This window comes from Pongo abelii, chromosome 17, assembly GCF_028885655.2.
Source record: "Pongo abelii isolate AG06213 chromosome 17, NHGRI_mPonAbe1-v2.0_pri, whole genome shotgun sequence".
Lineage (NCBI taxonomy): Eukaryota > Metazoa > Chordata > Mammalia > Primates > Hominidae > Pongo > Pongo abelii.
The window spans coordinates 77,193,100-77,214,061 of NC_072002.2; the positions used below are offsets into that span (position 1 = coordinate 77,193,100).

Sequence of the window (20,962 nt, forward strand, 5' to 3'; positions counted from 1 at the left end):
GAATGGAAGTTTCACTCCTGCCCCACCCTGCATAATTTCAATTCAGAACAACTCAGCCTGATCGCAACTGCCCCATTTCTATCATCCTGCTTTTGCCCTTCATAGAGTGGGAAAGGTGGGAGCTGTGCCGGGGGCGTGCAGGAGCTCTGCCATCCCCAGTGTTTCCACTTGTCACTTTGTTCGGCTTCTCAGAGGTTTGGCAGCGTAGCAGCAAACTATGGGGTGGCTAAGAAGTATATCTTTTGTAAAGTGGGAAAAGTGTGATTATGAAAGGGAGCAAGGAAAGGATCCTGCAGGATGCTTCTGGCAGGTCAGTGTTACTAACAGTCATATGGAAGTCAAGCTATGGGGAAATTAACACCCTTAACCCTTTGTATGCCTGTTAGCCCCCATCTCTTCGATTTTGAGGGCTTCTCACAACTCTAGATTGTGCTTCTCTTTTAAAAAGCTGTTCAAATTAATGTGAGTTATTAGATGTCAACTGGGCTCTTCTTAATAAAGATTCAAGGCAAATCAAATTGCTGGGTGAAGGAGCGGGTACCCTACTTAGCCAGCCAAATTGCAGAAATCAAGAGTATACTTCATACTTGACTTTGGACAAAGAAAATTTAATTCCTTTTTTTAGTGTTTTATTCATGAAAGTAAATCACGGAAGTGCTACTAATTACAGGAGTAATTTGTGGTTTGGGCACCAGCCAGTTGCCTGATTATGATATCACATAGTAGCCAATGTTCTTCTTGGGACTTACCAAAGAATCATCGTGTGTGGATTGCCGTACAGGGAATAGGCATAGGAAACCTGAGACATTTATTTTGACAGTGTAGTTCATGAAGAATATGAGAGTCAAGTCAGTTCACTAACCAGGATCAGCTCCTGCTTTCAACGCTGTCCATTAAGGAAGGGGTCTAACATCCATTGTGCCACTGTGTTTATCAGTGAAGTTTTATTGGAACACACCCTCATCCATTGTTTTTAATGTATTGTTGGACTGCTTTCATGCTATGAGTAGCTGCAGCAGAGACCATAAGCCTGCAAAGCCTCAGATATTTACTCTATGACCCTTTACAGAAAATGTTTGATACCAACCCTTGGTTGCAGGGAAAGAGACCTGTGGGGTTCTTCCTCGTCTTCTTTTTTTAACTGAGAAAACTTTGTTGACACTCTTGATATTTGGACTGAGGAGATTAAGCTCATTAGAAGAGGTCAGGACAGTGAGTTTCCCTTCAAAGCAGTAGTGGGTCTGCCCTTCCCTGCAGACAGAGGCTGGGCTAGCTGGCAGGTGCATGGGGGAAAACAAGAGACAGATAGCAGGAGCAGTCAACATCGGCTCCCAGACTAGGAAACAAAGTGTCGGTGACCAGGGAAGTGGCTCAGAACAACAAAAGGTCAGGACCAGAGCTAGCCTGACCTGGACATCACATACCAGTGTTAGTGGCCCGACATCAAGCCAGTTACCTTTCTGAGCGTGGTTCCATAACTCACTGCTGGGGTCAGAACTGCTTTGTGGGCCCAAGCCTGTGGGAGCTGAAGAAGTTAGACACGGGTGGGTACAGAGGTGGGAGGTGAGGGCAGAGAGGGGCAGCGCCTCACCTCCAGTCCTCTGAAGTCCCAGCCTGGATGATCTCTAAGTGACCTCGTTTGTTTTTTGTTTGTTCTGTCTGGGCTTTTTTTTTTTTTTTCTCACAGTGCAGCTCAACAAGGACACGGTATGCAAACCTTGCCTTGCAGGCTACTTCTCTGATGCCTTTTCCTCCACGGATAAATGCAGACCCTGGACCAAGTAAGTGACAACAAAGGAGTCAGAAGAGATGGTTTTTAAACAACTCAACCTCCACTGTCTCGTCTGGGTTGAAAACAGATGGATTCTGTTGGGTTAGGCTTCCTCTTGAAGCCACGTTCAAAATGGAAAAAGTCTGTCCATTCAGCTCGGGGAAAATAAACCAGTCAAACTAATTCTTCAGCCCTATGTGTGACAGGAACTTCGTGTGACTTTTTAGATTTGGTAATCTGTGACTTATGGTTGCAGCTTTTTCTAACCTTGTTTGGTTGAAAATGATTTATAACATTTATTCAGTGGTCACACCTACTTCTGCTGACTTCCCAACATCACTGATTTGTTCATCCAGTTATTTGTGTGTGTTTGTATACATATAGAAGCCTCCTGTTTATATAAATGTTTGCATGCTGCAAACATCGTGGGTTTTTTTTCACATAGTATATCCTGAAGCTTTTTCTATATTAGTTCACCAGTTCATGATTTTCATGGCTTTTCACAGCTGCATAGTATTTCATTGTAGAGCTGTACCGTAAGTTATGTAATAAGTTCTTTATTGATAGTCACTTAGGTTGTTCCCAGTCTTTCAGAGTAATACATAATTTTTTAATGAAGAATCTCATATATATATGATTTCTCATGTATGTGAGTAAATCTATAGTGGAATTCATGGGTCCTTTCATCGCATGCTCATTGTTGAATACCAATAATCAACATAATGATTCTTTCAGTTCCCTGTATATTTCTTATTAAATGTTTATTTTCTGCTGGGCATGGTGGCGCATGCCTGTAATCCCAGCTACTCAGGAGTCTGAGGCAGGAGGTTTGCTTGAGCCCAGGAGTTTGAGAACAGCCTGGGCAACATAGCAAGACCCCATCTCACATTTTTAAACAATGAAAATTAAATTAAAATACATAAATAAATGTTTATTTTCTGATTCACTTATCCAAATTTTATGTTCAAGAGGATTTTCTGTGTTTTTCAAAAAAAGCAGTCAGCAAAAGTATGTCACTTAACCATGTAATTGAAGCTATTGGAATATGCGTTGTTTTTTTTTCTTGAGACATGATCTTGCTCTGTTGCCCAGGCTGAAGTACAGTGGTACAAACACGGCTCACTGCAGCTTCAACCTCCTGGGCTCAGGCAATCCTCCTGCCCTTGCCTCCACAGCAGCTGAGACCACAGGCACATACACCACACCCAGCTAATTTTTAAATTTTTTGTAGAGACAAGGTTTCACCATGTTGTCCAGGTTAGTCTCTAATTCCTGGGCTCAAGCAGTCTTCTTGCCTCAGCCTCCCAAAGTGCTAGGATGACAAGCCTGAGCCATCCAGGCACGGCCAGAATATTCTTTCCTGAAGACTCTGCTGTGCTCCTTTGCTGACCACAATCTCAGAGTAGCTGTCAGAGAACACAGGCAGCATTTGCTTTTGTTTATTTGTTTGTCCCATCTTGTGCTGTTCTCCTCCCTGTGGAAGGCACAGAGGATTCAAATGACCAAGAAGGCATCAGTTCCTCTCCTGAAGGAGCTGGCAATCTGGGAGAGTCTTGCATTTGTTCATTTCTTTAAAAAACAAGCATATAAAACCAAAGCACTGAACTACCTTTTCCCCCACAGCTGTACCTTCCTTGGAAAGACAGTAGAACATCATGGGACAGAGAAATCCGATGTGGTTTGCAGTTCTTCTCTGCCAGCTAGAAAACCACCAAATGGTATGTTTAAAAAGAGCCTGTTGGTTGATAGATGTGCCCCAGGGTAGTCAGCTGGTTTAGATCCCTCCTAGATGGCTCATGGATTTGCGGGTGTCCTCTCCCCTTTTATTTCATCCTGTGCATGGTCAGCTCAATATTTCATTTTAATCAGTATTTTAATTCCAGGTATGTTGTTTCCTTGATAATTTTCTACACTGGATTGGGGGTAACTAATAATGTTTTAATATACATAAAAAGAAAATAGAGCTGCAAACATAAATTAAAATGCTCCAACATGATGGGACGATGGTGGTCACAAGTGAGGGTGTCTATGAGGAGATTTTGGTCATCTCCCCAAATTGTTAGGATCTAGCTATCATTATCTATGGAACATGTTGTAGATTAAATTAATCTTTTTTTTTTTTCCCCTTTTGAGACAGAGTCTCACTCTGTCACCCAGGCTGGAGCGCAGTGGCATGGTATCAGCTCACTGCAACCTCCAACTCCCGGGTTCAAGCGATTCTCCAGCCTCAGCCTCCTGAGTAGCTGGGATTACAGGCATGCACCGTCAGGCCCAGCTAATTTTTGTATTTTTAGTAGAGACAGGGTTTCACCATGTTGGCCAGGCTGGTCTCAAACTCCTGGCCTCAGGTGATCTGCCTGCCTTGGCCTCCCAAAGTGCTAGGATTACAGGAGTGAGCCACTGCGCCCAGCCACGTTAAATTAATCTTAAGTAGAGTTTCAGATTGCCGGAAAGTTGATGGTGGAGGCTGGTTACTTGGTGAGCAGGACAGTGTGGAGGTGTGGGTCCCGATATCGGAAGAGATGGCTTAAGTGGCAAGGAGACCTTTTAGATGAGGAAAGAGAACAGGCCACAGAACAACCAGGTTAACAGGCTTTGACCAAGAACTCAGGGATTTGGCCTTGATGTTTTGGGAAACAGGAAGACATTAAAGCATTCTGCATGTGGAGTTACACAATCAGAGCAAACTTTTTTAAAGACCATTTGGCAGATAACATTAAATATAACTGAAGGAATAAAAAGTTATTTTAAAAAAGAGGAGAGGAAAAGTAGGAGTCCAGGAAACCAGGTCACGTAAATCAAGAGTTTTGAACAAGGATTCTAGCAAAGAAGTGATCAGGGAGGGATGAAGAAAATGGTTGGGTCCACGTGGTGTCGGGGATGAAAACTACAGAAATATTTCACAGGATGGCTGTCGTTTTGTTCTCATGACCAGCAAACCCCTGGTGCCCTGTTGCTATTAGGAAAGAGATAGAAGAAGCTCCTTTTGTCTGCAGAGGTCATTCATCTGGGGATACTGAAGGGTTCCGGAGGTTAGCCAAAATGAGACTGGGTGATGTGGTGAGCATGATGAGAGCTGTTCTAAGGTAGAAACACTGTAATGGCCCTGGCTGCTCTCCCGTGGAGTGAAACCGGACTGAGCAGGGCTGGCTGAGATTGTGGATCTCACCCTTCGGAACGTGAGTGCTCACGGACAAAGGGCAGCCAGGGGTGGGGACTGTCACTTCTGCTATCCCAGACCAACATTTTTGATTCTGAGGTTTGATTTACCGGGATTTGTTTTTCAACTGCGTAAAATTAAAGAATCTTTAATACCATATTTCTCATTTTCTTCCAATACAGAACCCTACGTTTACTTGCCCGGTTTAATACTTCTGCTTCTCTTCGCGTCTGTGGCCCTAGTGGCTGCCATCATCTTTGGCGTTTGCTATAGGAAAAAAGGAAAAGCACTCACAGGTATTGTATCTATGGTGGTTTTTGCAAACTCATCTTAAAATATAGATTTCTAGGTAAATGCTTTGGAAGTTGAGTAGATTGTCCACTTGCTGCCTATGGTGATCTGCTTAAACTAAAGCAAAACACGTTTTATCATTCTCTGGCGAAAAGAAACAAAACTCCAAAAACTTGAAAAAGTCAATATCCTGCCTAGTTGTATATAAGGGAACAAGAATACACTGGCGTTCAGGAAACTGATGACTTGTAAGCTCTGTGTTTAAGTTGTATAGACTGTGCAGCATCATGTATACAGGAGCTTGCATTTATCCTAGAATACATCAATTTTTAATGCATGCATTTAAAATATACATAAAATATTTAGATGATCGGTAGAGGGGAATTTCTGACCGGAGTGTTACTTTGAAATAAGAACCTTTGCCGGGTGCGGTGGTTCACGCCTGTAATCCCAGCACTTTGAGAGGCCGAGGCAGGTGGATTACGTGAGGTCAGGAGTTCCAGACCAGCCTGGCCAACATGGTGAAACCCCATCTCTACTAAAAATACAAAATTAGCCAGACATGGTGGCACATGCCTGTAATTCAGCTACTTGAGAGGCTGAGGTAGGAGGATTGCTTGAACCCAGGAGGCAGAGGTTGCAGTGAGCCAAGATCGTGCCATTGCACTCCAGCCTGGACAAGAAGAGCGAAACTTCATCTCAAAAAAAAAAAGAAAAAGAAAAAAAGAACCTCCGATTATGAAGATAAGTTATATTGAATAAAATTTAGGTGCTTATTCTTAGAATAGACAGTCCAGTCTTATCCTGTTTCTTGGGAATAATTTTCCCACACAAATTTGTTAGTGTCTTTAAACATCACGTCATGTTTAACTTTTAGACTACAAAGCTAAAAATGTAATTTTTACGAAATGATTCAAGGCATCATTAGATTTCCTAAGAATATGTCTTAATCCTTTAATATTCAAGTCATTCTCTCTTGATTTGAATATTAAAAACCTGCTGTTTCACCATCCTTTTCCATTTTCAGTTGCTCTCTTATTTATTTATTTATTTATTTACTTATTTATTTTTTAGACAAAGTCTCACTATGTTGCCTAGGCTGGAATGTAGTGGCACGATCTCAACTCACTGCAGCCTCTGCCTCCCAGATTCAAGTGATTCTCCTGCCTCAGCCTCCCGAGTAGCTGGGATTACAGGCATTTGCCACCACACCCAGCCAATTTTTGCATTTTTAGTAGAGATGGGGTTTGACCATGTTGGCCAGGCTGGTCTTGATCTCCTGGCCTCAGGTGATCCACTGGCCTCTGCCTTCCAAAGTGCTGGGATTACAGGCGTAAGCCACCACACCCAGCCCAGTTGATTGCTTATTTATAGGGCCCACCTTTGCCTTGCTGTGATTTGATCAGTTCTCCCACGTCACACCCTTGGACTTCAAGAGACCCTGCATATCTAGCTACTTCTCTAACCATTACATTGCCAAATGAAACACTAGACAATCAGAAGACTAATTAAAGAGGAAAGATGGGGATTGCAGATGCCAGTGTTAAGCAGTGAGCAATGTTTGAGTGGTGACCTTTTTTTTTTTTTTTTTTTTTTTTTTTTGAGACAGAGTCTCACTCTGTCGCCCAAGCTGGAGTGCAGTGGTATGATCTCGGCTCACTGCAACCTCTGCCTCCCGGGTTGAAGCAATTCTCCTGCCTCAACCTCCTGAGTACCTGGGATTACAGGCATTTGCCACCATGCCTGGCTAATTTTTGTATTCTTAGTAGAGATGGGGTTTCACCACGTTGGTCAGGCTGGTCTCGAACTCCTGACCTCATGATCCACCCACCTCGGCTTCCCAAAGTGCTGGGATTACAGGCGTGAGCCACCGCACCCAGCCAAGTGGTGACCATTTTTTAAAGAGTCTGTTCATTGTCGAATGCTTTTATTTAGTGCAGCTTCACCTCCTTAACAACATCATTACTGGGGATTTGGATAATGTGTGTTCAGATGATGAAGGTCGCTTGTAGGCATGTTTATGTGAGATAAACAGACTTCCTATGTTTTGTTCTTTAGGTTTTTCTTTTTGATACTATGTTACTGCCATATGGGCCTACCATTTACTGAATTGGATGTCATGACTGTTAGCTCTTCATCCATTCATCCATACATGTTTATTGATCATCAGGGACTGGACTGGCACTGGGGTCTCAATATCGAGCAACACAGACGCAGCCAGTGCCCTCCTGGAGGAAGCATCTTAGTGGGCAGGGTAGGCGTTAAGCCCACGGAGGGAAGCCGAGTATGCAAGGGAAGGTGCTGAGCACCAGGTGGCAGATGACAGAAGGTCAGCCCATCCCTGGGGCCAGCCAGGGTCTCCCAGAGGAGGAAATGGGTGAGTTAAGATCTGAAAGACAAGTCAGAATTCGCTAGACAAGGGGCATCAGGAGAACCACAGGCATTCTATCCTGAGAAAGCTGCATGATGAGGGAAGCACGGTGCATTAGCGGGCTGGAAGGAGCTAATGGCACCGTAGCAGAAAGTCAGGGACCAAGTGGAAGATGAGGCTGGAGAGGAGGGCATGGCCAGACCATGTAGCAGCTGCTGAAGGAGTTTGCTCCTTGTCCTTAGCAAAGGGGACCAAGGGCGGCCCTCTGGCTTTAGAGTAGCAAACAAATGTGTCGTACATTGAGAGTAGATGCAGGCGCACCAGTTAGGAAGCTGTTTGCAGTTGTCCAGGGGAGAGGTGATCATGACAGGTCTGCATGTTTATCAGTTCCGTGGACAGGTATTATTTTTTAGTGCCATTTGTGATTGTCTAGACTGATTCCTCCAAGGAAACAGCTGCAACTGTCCTTTTTTCTTTTGGCGGGGGAGGGAGGGCGTGGTTTACCTTGATATATAATTGCAAAATGAGAGAAAAGAAGCAAAAATAATGATGATGATAGCAATAGCTGACATATATTAAATATTTAATATGTGCTGACATGACTATATATATTTTGCGTGTACTAAGTACATCTTCACAACAGCACCAGGAGGTGGGCACTATTGCTTCCCCTATTTTGTGATGAGACTGCTTAGCACCATCCCTGGCACGCTTAAGTGCTCATTAGCTGTTATACTGAACTGTGATGATCTTCCCATGGAGAACTTGACAACTCCTAACTTTAGTCGGTTTTGTTTTTTATTGTTGTTGCTTTTTGAGACAGGGTCTCACTTTGTCACCCAGGCAGGACTGCAGTGGCACAAGCGCGGCTCACTGCAGCCTCGACCTCCCTCCCGGGCTCAAACAATCCTCCCACCTCAGCCCCCCAAGTAGCTGGGACCACAGGCATGCACCACCATGCCCGGCTAATTTTTGTATTTTTTTATAGAGATGGGGTTTCACCACGTTGCCCAAGCTGGTCTCAAACTCCTGAGCTGAAGCGGTCCACCCACCTCAGCCTCCCAAAGTGCTGGAATTGTAGGTGTGAGCCACCGGGTCCAGCCCTAACTTTAGTCTTTTTAGTGAGCCCAACATTAAATGTTCATTAGAAGTAGGATAAAATTGTATCTTTGCATAATATAAATTCATAGATTTCTTAAAATTCATAAAATTTAACCTGTTAGGTTTCATCACTTCTGTAAGAGTGAGTGGAGATGTACTTTTTGAACATATTCTTCTTCTGAGAAGCAGCCAGATATAGTGGAAAAGGTCTTGGGGCCCGCTGGTCTCAGTGGGTCTGACACCTAGCTTGCTGTGTTTGTCTCACTTTTATAGTACATTCAAGCTAGTTCACTGGAAAAATCAGTCTCCTAGACATGTTTTCTTTGTTCTTCTATGATGTCTAACTTAGTCCCTCATAGCCAAAGAAAACTTGTTAAGAGAATGAGAATGTCTATAGTCATAGCAGCACCTCTGACGGCCCCCAAATGTGCCCAGAGGAAGTCACTGAAACGTTAGTGGATCATGTTTTGCTTTGCATAGAACAGGAAGTTCTGTTTTTGATAGGAGTAAGATGGCTTCATAGCCTTTATTTTTTTATTTTTTATTTTTTTATATTTTTTGGCTTTTTTGAGACAGAGTTTCGCTCTGTCACCCAGGTTGGAGTGCAGTGGCACAATCTCAGCTCACTGTAGCCTCCGCCTCCCAGGTTCAAGCAATTCTCCTACTTCAGCCTCCCAAGTAGCTGGGATTACAGGACAGTGCCACCATGCCCGGCTAATTTTTGTATTTTTAGTAGAGATGTGGTTTCACCATGTTGGCCAGGCTAGTCATGAACTCCTGACCTCAAGTGATCCACCTGCCTTGGCCTCCCAAAGTGCTGGCATTACAGGTGTGAGCCACCGCGCCTGGCCCTTCATAGCCTTTAAATCAGTTGATTTACTTTTAAATGCTTTCACTCCCAGGAGTGCTCACTGAAAGACTTGTGGTGGACTCTGTTGAAAGATAATATTGAACTGACCTAGTGGTCATAATACTGAGCCTGATACAGAAATAAAAATCTAGAATTATTGCACTTATATGTGTAGTGTTCACCAAAAGTCAAATATAAGGAGATATAGAATAAAACAATGGTTACCAGGGACAGGGGGAAAGAAAATGGGGAGATGTGGGTCAGAGGATACAAAGTAGCAGATGTGCAGGATGAAGAAAGTTGTCCAGGAATCTAATGTACGGATGGGGACTGTAGTTAATCATGTTGTATCATATTCAGGATTTTTGCTAAATTTGTAGATTTTAGTGGATCTTGCCACACACACATAAAAATGGGTAACTAAGTGAGATGATGGGTATGTTAATTTGCTTCACTATAGTAACCATTTTACTATCTATATTTGTCCTGTAACATGTTGTATACCTTAAATATACATAATAACCTTTATTTAAAAGAAAAGAAGTGGGAAATAATAACTTGAAGTCCTTATTCTTGCTTTGTGTTTTCTAGCTAATTTGTGGCACTGGATCAATGAGGCTTGTGGCCGCCTAAGTGGAGATAAGGTAGAGTGAACAGTTGTTGGTGCCTCTGTTAAGTACATTCAACAGTTAGGCTGGTAGAGCCATCCTAGTCACATATTGAGCACCCCCCCCCACCCCCACTTTTTTTGAGACGGAGTCTCGCTCTGTGCCCCAGGCTGGAGTGCAGGGGCGCAATGTTGGCTCACTGCAACCTCCGCCTCCCAGGGTCCAGTGATTCTCCTGCCTCAGCCTCCTGAGCAGCTGGGATTACAGGCGCCCACTACCACACCTGGCTAATTTTTTGTGTTTTTAATAGAGACATGGTTTCACCGTGTTGGCCACGCTAGTCTCGAACTCCTGGCCTCAAGTGAGCCACCTGCCTCAGCCTCCCAAAGTGCTGGGATTATAGGCATGAGCCACCGTGCCCGGCCTCAGCCCCTTTGCTTACAGGGCATTTCCGGGTTCAGTGATCAAACCTCAAATTCCAGGATGGATCCCTGCAGAGCAGCTCAAAGCCTAACTCCAGGCTCATTCTAGATGCCTGTTTTCTTTGTCTTTGTTTCCACTTCTGTCATCTCTGTGTTCATGTAATTTTTTTTAGTACCAATCTTGATTGTCTGGTACAGATTCCTAAGAAGGATGAACTGCAACTTTCCTTGACTCTGTAGTTATTCTGGTAACATTTTATGTTGACACAATTCAAAATTATAGGAAAGTAGTGAGAAAAGGACAAAGACCTTCCATATACCCTAGACGTAGGCTCACCAGTTGTTTCTATTCTCTCTCATTGCTTTGTGATTTGCTTACTCTCTGTATGTGTGTATATGAACACAGGTATGTTTTCTTCTTGAATCATTTTACAGTGAATGGCAGACCGTGTGTCCCATATCCTTAAATATTTCAGTGTGTATTTAAGAACAAAGACATTCTCATATATAACCATAGTACATGTATCGGAATCAAGAAATTTAACAGTGGTACAATACTATTATTCAACCCACATTTGATATTAAAATTTTCATTAATCATTTCATTATGTCCTTTAGATCTTTCTTTCTTTTCTTTCTTTTTTTTTTTTTTTTTTTTTTTTGAGACAGAATCTCACTCTCTCATCCAGGCTTGAGTGCAATGGCGCAATCTTGGCTCACTGCAGCCTCCGCCTCCCAGGTTCAAGCGATTCTTCTGCCTCAGCCTCCTGAGTAGTTGGGATTACAGGCGCCCGCCACCACACCCAACTAATTTTTGTATTTTTAGTAGAGACGGGGTTTCACTGTGTTGCCCAGGCTGGTCTTGAACTCCTGAACTCAGGTGATCCACCCACCTTGGCCTGGCTGGTCTTGAACTCCTGAACTCAGGTGATCCACCCACCTTGGCCTCCCAAAATCCTGGGATTGCAGGCATGAGCCACCATGCCTGGTTAGATCTACTTTCTTTGATATAAAATGTATACATTTGAAAGCATAAGCTCAAAATGATTTCTCTAATTCCAGGCCAACTCAACATGATTCATTCTGGTCTTTCCCTTTCCCATATTTGAATCTTTCTTTCCCCAGCTGTATGAAACCTGGCTCCTATTATTCTCAGTGTATTTCCTCATTTGCTCAATTCTAGACTACACAGAATGTAGTTTCAGAATTACTAGAGCATACCACAGTGATACACAGAGCTGCTAACTCGAGTTCAATATTTGTTTACAGTTGTTTTGGGGTTTTGTATTTAGATTGAGAATATGTAGTCAGAATATTGTGTTCAAAAGTCATTTGGGTTAGCTCCTCTCCTTGCTCAGATGTGAACATGCTTTTCATCTGAGATGCAGCTAGATTCATTTGTTTCTAGTTGTATTCCATTCTAGAGTTCTCCTGCACTCGGTAATTTGAAATAACACAAAGTTCCATAGTCAGTTTTCCATCTGTACTTGTTATGGTGGAAATAATCAGTGTAAACACTGTTTTCAGCAGTGTTTAGCTAAACTTATCCTAATAACTCTAGCTATTAATGCCTCTGCCTTCTGAATGTAAATCGGCAGGAGTCCTCAGGCGACAGTTGTGTCAGTACACACACGGCAGCCTTTGGTCAGCAGGGAGTGTGTGAAGGTGTCTTACTGCTGACTCTGGAGGAGAAGACATTTCCAGAAGATATGTGCTACCCAGATCAAGGTGGTGTCTGTCAGGGCACGTGTGTAGGAGGTGGTCCCTACGCACAAGGCGAAGATGCCAGGATGCTCTCATTGGTCAGCGAGACCGAGATAGAGGAAGACAGCTTCAGACAGATGCCCACTGAAGATGAATACATGGACAGGCCCTCCCAGCCTGCAGACCGTTTACTGTTCCTCACTGAGCCTGGAAGCAAATCCACACCTCCTTTCTCTGAACCCCTGGAGGTGGGGGAGAATGACAGTTTAAGCCAGTGCTTCACGGGGACACAGAGCACAGTGGGTTCAGAAAGCTGCAACTGCACTGAGCCCCTGTGCAGGACTGATTGGACTCCCGTGTCCTCTGAAAACTACTTGCAAAAAGAGATGGACAGTGGCCATTGCCCGCACTGGGCAGCCAGCCCCAGCCCCAGCTGGGCAGATGTCTGCAAAGGCTGCCGGAACCCTCCTGGGGAGGATTATGAACCCCTCATGGGTTCCCCAAAACGTGGACCCTTGCCCCAGTGTGCCTATGGCATGGGCCTCCCCCCTGAAGAAGAAGCCAGCAGGACGGAGGCCAGAGACCAGCCAGAGGACGGGGCTGATGGGAGGCTCCCAAGCTCAGCGAGGGCAGGCACCGGGTCTGGAAGCTCCCCTGGTGGCCAGTCCCCTGCATCTGGTAAGTGACTTTCCGGTCTCTCACTTCTGAGCAGAAGGGCCAGTTCTTGGTACAGGGTTTGGGGGCAGGTATTACCGTTTAGGAAGGAGGAAGCTAATGGGAGAACCTCAGCTTGTGCTTTTTCTCTTAATAAGCATTTTTACAGGATGGCTTTGGATTCAGTCCACATGTTTGGTTATACACTGTGCCCAGCGCTGTGTGGCTTCATCATCTACAACTGGGGCAGTTTCTGCATCCATGCATGTCCCATACCCTTTTGCATTCAGGCTTTTCATGATAGGATTAGACCTCAAGCCCCAGCACTGACCCCGGAAAGACAAAGTCAACGTCGGCATCAGGATTGGCTGAGCCAAGGCATTCCCTCAGATTTCTGCTTTTTGGTTTTTGTTTTCAAAGCACCTTAGGCCTCTTAAATCTCCCCCAAGAAAGCGCTTATAAATTTTAGGAGGACACACAAAATTGTTTAGTTAATCCTTAATTGATTAATAAATATTTATTGTGAATAATGTGTTGATTCTATACCAAATTAATAATACGGTAAAACTGTCTTTTAAAAAGTTTCATGAGAAAGGCCCCTTTTATAACCACAATGTATCATATATTTATGGAACCAGGTAGATAATTTTAACAATTTAACATCATTATAAAGATGTATCACTGCAACACTGCCTGAGCATGAACAACCCACCGATTATAATATTATAACTTTTTCCCATGAGGGTAAAACACCATCTGTTTTATTATGTAGTTACAAAGGACTTTGCAGCTGATAGTGAGGGCTCTGGCTCTGAGAATTATCTGTCATTTGAAGGGTCAGGGATCTCTTTGAGAATCTTCCGAAAGCTATAGACACTCCCTCCAGAAAAACGAATATATGGATATATACTATTTAAGGGGCTTCACAGAATCCTCCAACTCATATTTTAAAAAGGCCCATTCATAGGCCGCCCCTCTCCAGAGATGCTTTTTCTTCTCTGCTTCTTTATTTAGACTGCAAGTGGTGCTAGCAGCCGGTCTTTGAATTGTTTTATAACCCTGAGGTAGCTAGATCTGTGCCTTAAACACAGAGACTGTTTTGCCTCGTGGTAATGATGGTTCCTGGCTTTAATCTGTTCCTCAAGCTTGTGGTTTTGCTGCAGCTACATAGATTTACTGATGTATAAATTCAGTAATAGCAATTCTCAGTCAAACAGAAAGGAGGAGATATGTTTGGGGATATTTTTCAAAGAACTGGTATGTTTTCTTCTCGGAAGATCTCAGAATTGTTCTTATTTTTTAAGATTGTAAGGAATCTCCATGACTGGGCTTTGCTGTTCGTTTGCATTGTTCTATTTCTTTTTTCTTTTTTCTTTCTTTTTTTTTTGAGAACAAGTCTCACTCTATCGCCCAGGCTGGAGTGCAGTGGCACGATCTCGGCTCATTGCAACCTCCACCTCTTGGATTCAAGCAGTTCTGCCTCAGCCTCCTGAGTAGCTGGGACTATAGGCGCATGCCACCACACCCGGCTAATTTTTGTATTTTCAGTAAAGATGGGGTTTTTCCATGTTGGCCAGGCTGGTCTCAAACGCCTGACCTCAGGTGATCCACCTGCCTCGGTCTCCCAAAGTGCTGGGATTGCAGGCGTGAGTCACTGCGCCTGGCCTGTTCTATTTCTTTTCTCTCAGTTTTTTGTCTTCCCCTTGGTTGTGGAGACAGACAGGACCCTGGGCTGTGGGGAGCGAGAAAGCTGACGTTCTGTCTCTGGCGGCAGCCAGGTCCTGGCCACACTGTCAGGGGCAGACCGGTTTTTCAGTGGGTGACACCAGGAAGATGATGTTGCCACTGTGTGAAAATCAGCAGCAGTTCTTGGAAGAACAGTGTTGGCTAGATTTAAAGAGAGAGAGAGATACATGGATCTTTTAATGCCATAAAACAAAAAGCCCGACCTTTGCTCTCCTGTAAGAGTCAAAACAGTAGCCTAGTCTGTTTTTCATCATCTTTTATTTCTCTCGCACTAAACCATCTAGGGATGGAGGAAAGGAATCAAAAGTGTGTCATCAACTAAGTGGTGTTAATTTGCAAAAAGTTTACACTGCTTTTTCTGTCTTCGTCTGGTGCTTAGCCATGCAAAACATCCGTAGAGTCTGCCCATGGTCGACGCCAGCAAGCGGGCCAAATTAATTTTCGCCTGAGGAGAGGCAGCAGCCAGATTGATTTTGGAGGCTGTGCTATTCTCCTCCACAATTACTTCTCCATGAACAGGCCTTATGGTTTCTGGTCAAAATAGTACTTTCTCATTCTTGCTTTTTTGTGTAGTTTTTTAAAAAGTCACAATTTACGTTCTATAAAGTGCATGAAAGAGGCTGGAGCTTAGGTGAGCAGTCCTTCACAGGCCTTATCCCGTGGTCCCCTCAAAGCCCCTGTGCTCTCAGGACTGTGCTGATGTGACATTTGTTTAAGGGTTTTTTGGATTTTTATATGAGACTATTTTTTGTTTGTTTTTACTTACAATCGCATCAAACCGTTTCTGGAGAAATGACAGTGACTGGGGACTTTTTCTTTAGGGAAGAGTATCTCCTGTCCCAGCATCTTCGTGAGGAGAGTGATGATTTTTCAGACAGCTCCACAAGTGTAGACAACTTTAAAAAACATAACACCCAGTGCTGTTAAGGCTATTTTAGCCGTGTTATAAGTCCTAAGAAGCAAGGAGAATGATTAGCAAAGATCAGTGAAGGGGGAAGCATACTTCTGGTTATGTCTTAAATAACCATGCCTTAATTTAGGTCTGAAGTTACGCCTAATTCTGATGACGTGATGGTTGCCTTGGTTACCAGCCCTCTCACCTGGAGATTGGCGCATTCTCGCTGTGCCCCTAGAGAGTTATTTCATGTGAAAGAAACCATAACTGCTTATGATTAATGTGTCTGTTGTTGGCTGGTGGCTTGGTTTTGGCTCCCGAAGCCACTCATTAGTTTCAGTCACTTCTGAGCTGGAGAAAGTTGGGGTGGTCTTTTTTTTTTTTGTCTTTTAAAACTCATTTTGCTTTTTAATTATTTCAACTTTTATCTTAGATTCAGGATAAATGTGCAGGTTTGTACCTGGGTATATTGTATAATGCTGAGGTTTGGGGTATGATTGATCTCGTCATCCAGGCAGTGAGCACAGTATCTTCAATCCTTGTTTCTCTCCCTCTCTCCCCTGCCTAGTTAGAAGTCCCCAGTGTCTATTGTTGCCATCTTTATGTCCATGAATACCCAGTGTTTAGCTTCCACTTATAAGTGAGAACATGCAGTGTTTGGTTTTCTGTTTCTGTACTAATTTACATAGGATAATGGCCTCCAACTGCATCCATGTTGCTGCAGAGGACATGATTTCCTTCTTTTTCTATGGCTGCAAACAATTCTTGATGAACACTGAATACCTATTTGCTTTTCAATTAATTCATTGAAGGTCCAATTTATTGAAGGTCCACTGAGCCACAGAGCCTTGAAAAAGCCCGAAAAACAAGTAGGGATTAATGCCAGGGAGTGGACCCTGTGAAAAGGAATCAATCATTTGAGAAATCCAGGCCTTCCACAGCCTGCCCCATCTCTGACCTGTGGCTTGTTGTTTGTAATGAATCTTGGGGTCTTTCTCACCAGCCAGCCTGGATACTCTCACACCCTATCAACACCCCAGCTCTAGGCAGCCACAACCAGTTAGTGGGAATTCTGGCTGGGTGCAGTGGCTCACACCTGTAGTCCCAGCACTTTGCGAGGCTGAGGTGGGCGGATCACTTTAGATCAGGAGTTCAAGACCATCCTGACCAACATGGGGAAACCCCATCTCTACTAAAAATAAAAAAAATTAGCTGGGCGTGGTGGCACACGCCTGGAATCCCAGCTACTTGAGAAGCTGAGGCAGGAGAATTGCTTGAGTCAGGGAGGCAGAGGTGATCTGAGATCTTGCCACTGCACTCCAGCCTGGGCGACAGAGCAAAACTCTGTCTCAAAAAAAAAAAAAAAAAAAAAAAAAAGTAAAGAAAAGGGGAATTCCCCATAGCCTAATCTTTCTAGTATCTCAATATGTTAAGTGAATGGATGCTTATACACTCATTCATTCATCCATTCAGGAATAAATAGATGAACATGAGACCACTGTATCCTGTTGGTTCCCCCAAGTCACTCTCAGCCTCCCAGTTCTTTGGTCTGCTCTAGGGAGCTGGAGAAGGAGAGGGATGGAAGGGCTGGCACTGGCTGCCTTGGGCTCACCTAGTGTCCTGGGCAGAGGAGGCAGAAATGACAGAGCACAGGTGAGCTGGTTCGTCCTAGCAGCATAGATTCTCCAAGGCCATCACCTGGGAGCCAGGAACATGGGACAGTGAAGACCTGCCTGACCCCTCATCCTCCCCTGTCCTCAGTCTCCGTCCCTGGTCCCACTCTCGCTTGAAATCACTGTTGTTGACCATCCATTTCCATTCTGAGAGTACAGAAGAAGATTTTCCTATCCAAACTTACCTCCCCTCCTTTCTTCCCCTCCAGCAGCGGACAGCCTTCTATCTCTTTCTTCACACTCTTGTTAGAATGCCATTCACCACCTTGCATTTCACTTTCAGCTAAATCTCTTAAAGGCAGATACTGGTTCATTGGCCCTGAATCTTGAAGTTAATATAGATATTTCATAATTTGGTTATCTGGTGATAATATTCAGCTTTCATTGCTGTAAAACGTCAATACACTATTTCAAAATATACAAAAAATGTGGTCACTGTATATACTCTGCTTCATTTCGTCCTGTCTCCCTTCTTTCTGCACTGATAGGGCTCATTTTGGAAGGCTTTGGTCTGTAAGACTTTCTAAGTAATTTTCAAGCATGATTCAGAATGGAACTATTAAATACTGTTTCCCTTCCCTTATCATCACATACCCAGTTTCTTCTAAATGCCTGAAACAGAACTTACATTTCCATAAAAAGGAAAATCACATGAGAAGCATATGGGTTAAATATAAAATAAGTTTTTTAAAAAATTCCAAAAGAACCCAATGTAGCCTGGGTAGTTTGAGTGTATTTGTGTATATTTTTAGTTCTCTTCCTTGGAAGAAAATCTACATGACAATTTGGTGGTATTATTTGGCATAGTTCTTGTGATTTAATATTCATATGTTAGGCATTTTAAACAACATAATAAGCTTTTGAGAAGAAAGGTATGCATTGTCTTGCTTAAAAATGTAAATTCTGTCAGGGATTGTGTTCTTAGAACTAAGTTTGTTCTTTCTGCCTGAGAAATGCAGATTCCATGGAGCCTGCTATGTCAAGCATGGACAAAGTAGAAGCATCGTTCTGATTATGATGGGAAACATCACTGATTCATTGTTTCTGTTGACTTACTTGCTATTTTTAACACTCTCAAGTTACCTGAACATTTTTCTGGTTAAGTCACATTAAATATTAATGTCTTAAGTCAACTAATCCATTTTTTTTTTTAAGTTTTTTTTGAGACAGGGTTTGGCTCTATTACCCAGGCTGGATAGCAGTGGCACGATCTTGGCTTACTGCAGCCTCCGCCCCCCAGGCTCAAGTCATCCTCCCATCTCAGCCTCCCAAGTAGCTGGGACAACAGGCCTGTACCACCACACCCTGCTAATTTTTGTACTTTTTTTTTTTTTTTAGAGACTGGGTTTCGTCATGCTGCCCAGGCTAGTCTCGAACTCCTGAGCTCAAACAGATCCACACACCTAGGCCTCCCAAGGTGTATAGTCCCAGCCACTCAGGAGGCTAAGGTGGGAGGACGACAAAGCCCAGGAGGTCAAGACTGCAGTGAGCTGTGTTCACACCACTGCACTCCAGCCTGGGCGATTAAGCAAGACCCTTTCTCAAAGAAACAAAAACAAATGTCTGATTATGAAGCTTGTACCCTAACCCACTGCACTGTCTTGGATTACAGGTGTGACCCTCCTCACCCTGCCAACTAATCCATCTTAACTGTTAGAAACACTTCCAAATTCCCATATTTAATAAAAATCCCCATGCCATTCTGGCTTTCAAATCACACTTTTGGGTAGCCTTCAAATTTCATCCATCATATTGTGTTCAGGGACCTGTAAGATTGGTTCGATAGCCTGAAGGTTACAGTTTTATCAGTGATATTATAGACGTTAGTCACCAGGTGCTAAGTGTTTTGTGTGTATTATCTTCTTATTCCTCACAGAAATTCTATGGGACAAGTTCCTCGCCCAGGATCATACAGCTAGTAAGTGACAAAGCCATGGTTCAAGTATCTGATTGCAGGTCAGGGCACAGTGGCTCCCACCTGTAACCCCAGCACTTTGGGAGGCCAAGGGGGGAGGATCTCTTGAATCCAGGAGTTCAGGACCAGCCTGGGCAACACAGACCTCTTCTCTACAAAAATTAAAAAAAAAATTAGCCAGATGTAGTAGCATGTACCTACAGTCCCAGCCACTCGGGAGGCTGAGGTGGGATGATCACCTGAGCCCAGGAGGTCAGGGCTGCAGTGCAACCTTAAACCACCGCACTGTCTCCTCTTAAGTCAGTGCAAGTGACGCTGATTTCATTTATTTACTGTGTCTTGGAGAATCTTCAGTGTGTCACAGAATAGGGACAAGCACAGTCCTGGCATCATTGGCTACTCTGGCTGAGGGAGAGGCAGTAGCTAGGCCTGGCCCGGCCCAGAGGGTTCCATAGGAGGGACGGTAGGATGCACAGTGCATGATGGTCCCCTGGTTATGGTGAGACCCCTCTCTTCTGCCAGTTGTCTTGGGATGTTACTATTTTCACTATTACTTTCTCTTGTGGGGAAAGCCTTTTCTTCCACATGCTTCAAACTTTATCTTTTTTTTTTTTTTGGCAAGCAAAATAAATGTCAAATAAAGGTCAGAGGCAGCCTCGAAGGGGAACGCTGTCAGAAAGGGATCCCGAGGAGAGGAGGCAAGAGGGGAGTGACAAGGCCTGGTTTGGCTTAATGGACTAACAATGCCTATAAAAAACCTCTGGTCTTTATGTTTTTAATGTAGACTATTTTTTAGAGCAGTTTTAGCTTCATAGGAAAATTGAGGGGCAGGTACAGAGATTTCCTACATTCCTCCTGCCCCCCACACATGCACAGCCTCCCCCACTAGAGTGGTACATTTGCTGCACTTGATGAGCGCATATTGACACATTGGGGTCCACTCTTTGTGTTGTACGTTCTATGGGTTTGGACCAATGTATCCTGGCATGCATCCACCATGATAGTCTCATACAGAGTACTTTCACTGCCCTACGAATGCTCTGTGCTCTACTCACCCCTTCCTCTCTCTGAACTCCTGGCAACTATTGATCTTTCTACTGTCTCCATAGTTTTGCCTGGTCCAGAATGCCATGGAGTTGGAATCATACATTCTATAGCCTTTTCAGATTGGCTTTGTTTACTTAGCATTATGAATCTAAGTTTCCTCCATGCCTTTTCATGGCTTGATAGCTCTTTTCTTTTTCTTTTTTTTGAGATGGAGTCTCGTTCTGTCGCCCAGGCTGGAGTGCAGTGGCGCCATCATGGCTCACTGCAAGCCCCGCCTCCAGGTTCATGCCATTCTCCTGCCTCAGCCTCCCGAGTAGCTGGGACTACAGGCGCCCGCCACCATGCCCAGCAAATTTTTTGTATTTTTTAAATAGAGATGGGGTTTCACTGTGTTAGCCAAGATGGTCTCGATCTCCTGACCTTGTGATCTGCCCGCCTCGGCCTCCCAAAGTGCTGGGATTACAGGCGTGAGCCACCACGCCCGGCCAGCTCTTTTCTTTTTAACACTAAATAATATTCCATTGTGTGGAGGACATGGGGGATTTGTTTATCCTTTCATTTACTGAAGGACTCTTGGCTGCTTCCAAGTTTTGGCAATTATGACTATAGCTGCTGTAAACATCTGTGTGCAGATTTTTGTGTGGACATAAGTTTGCAACTCCTTTGGGTAAATACCAAAGAGTATGATTGCTGGATCATATGATAAGCGTATGTTCAGTTTTGTAAGAAGTCATCAAACTGTCTTCCAAAGCAA

General features: G+C 43.8%; 1 protein-coding gene across 1 annotated transcript in view; it reads left to right on the forward strand.

Annotated features, from left to right (window-relative positions):
- TNFRSF11A (TNF receptor superfamily member 11a) overlaps nt 1-20,962 on the forward strand; it is a 42,435-nt gene that overhangs the window by 12,009 nt on the left and 9,464 nt on the right. Inside the window, exons 6-10 of the mRNA XM_063716801.1 lie at nt 1,688-1,781; nt 3,395-3,489; nt 5,114-5,227; nt 10,136-10,188; nt 12,173-12,956. Of these exons, the coding sequence (XP_063572871.1) occupies nt 1,688-1,781; nt 3,395-3,489; nt 5,114-5,227; nt 10,136-10,188; nt 12,173-12,956 (1,140 nt within the window). The remainder of the gene's footprint in view (nt 1-1,687; nt 1,782-3,394; nt 3,490-5,113; nt 5,228-10,135; nt 10,189-12,172; nt 12,957-20,962) is intronic.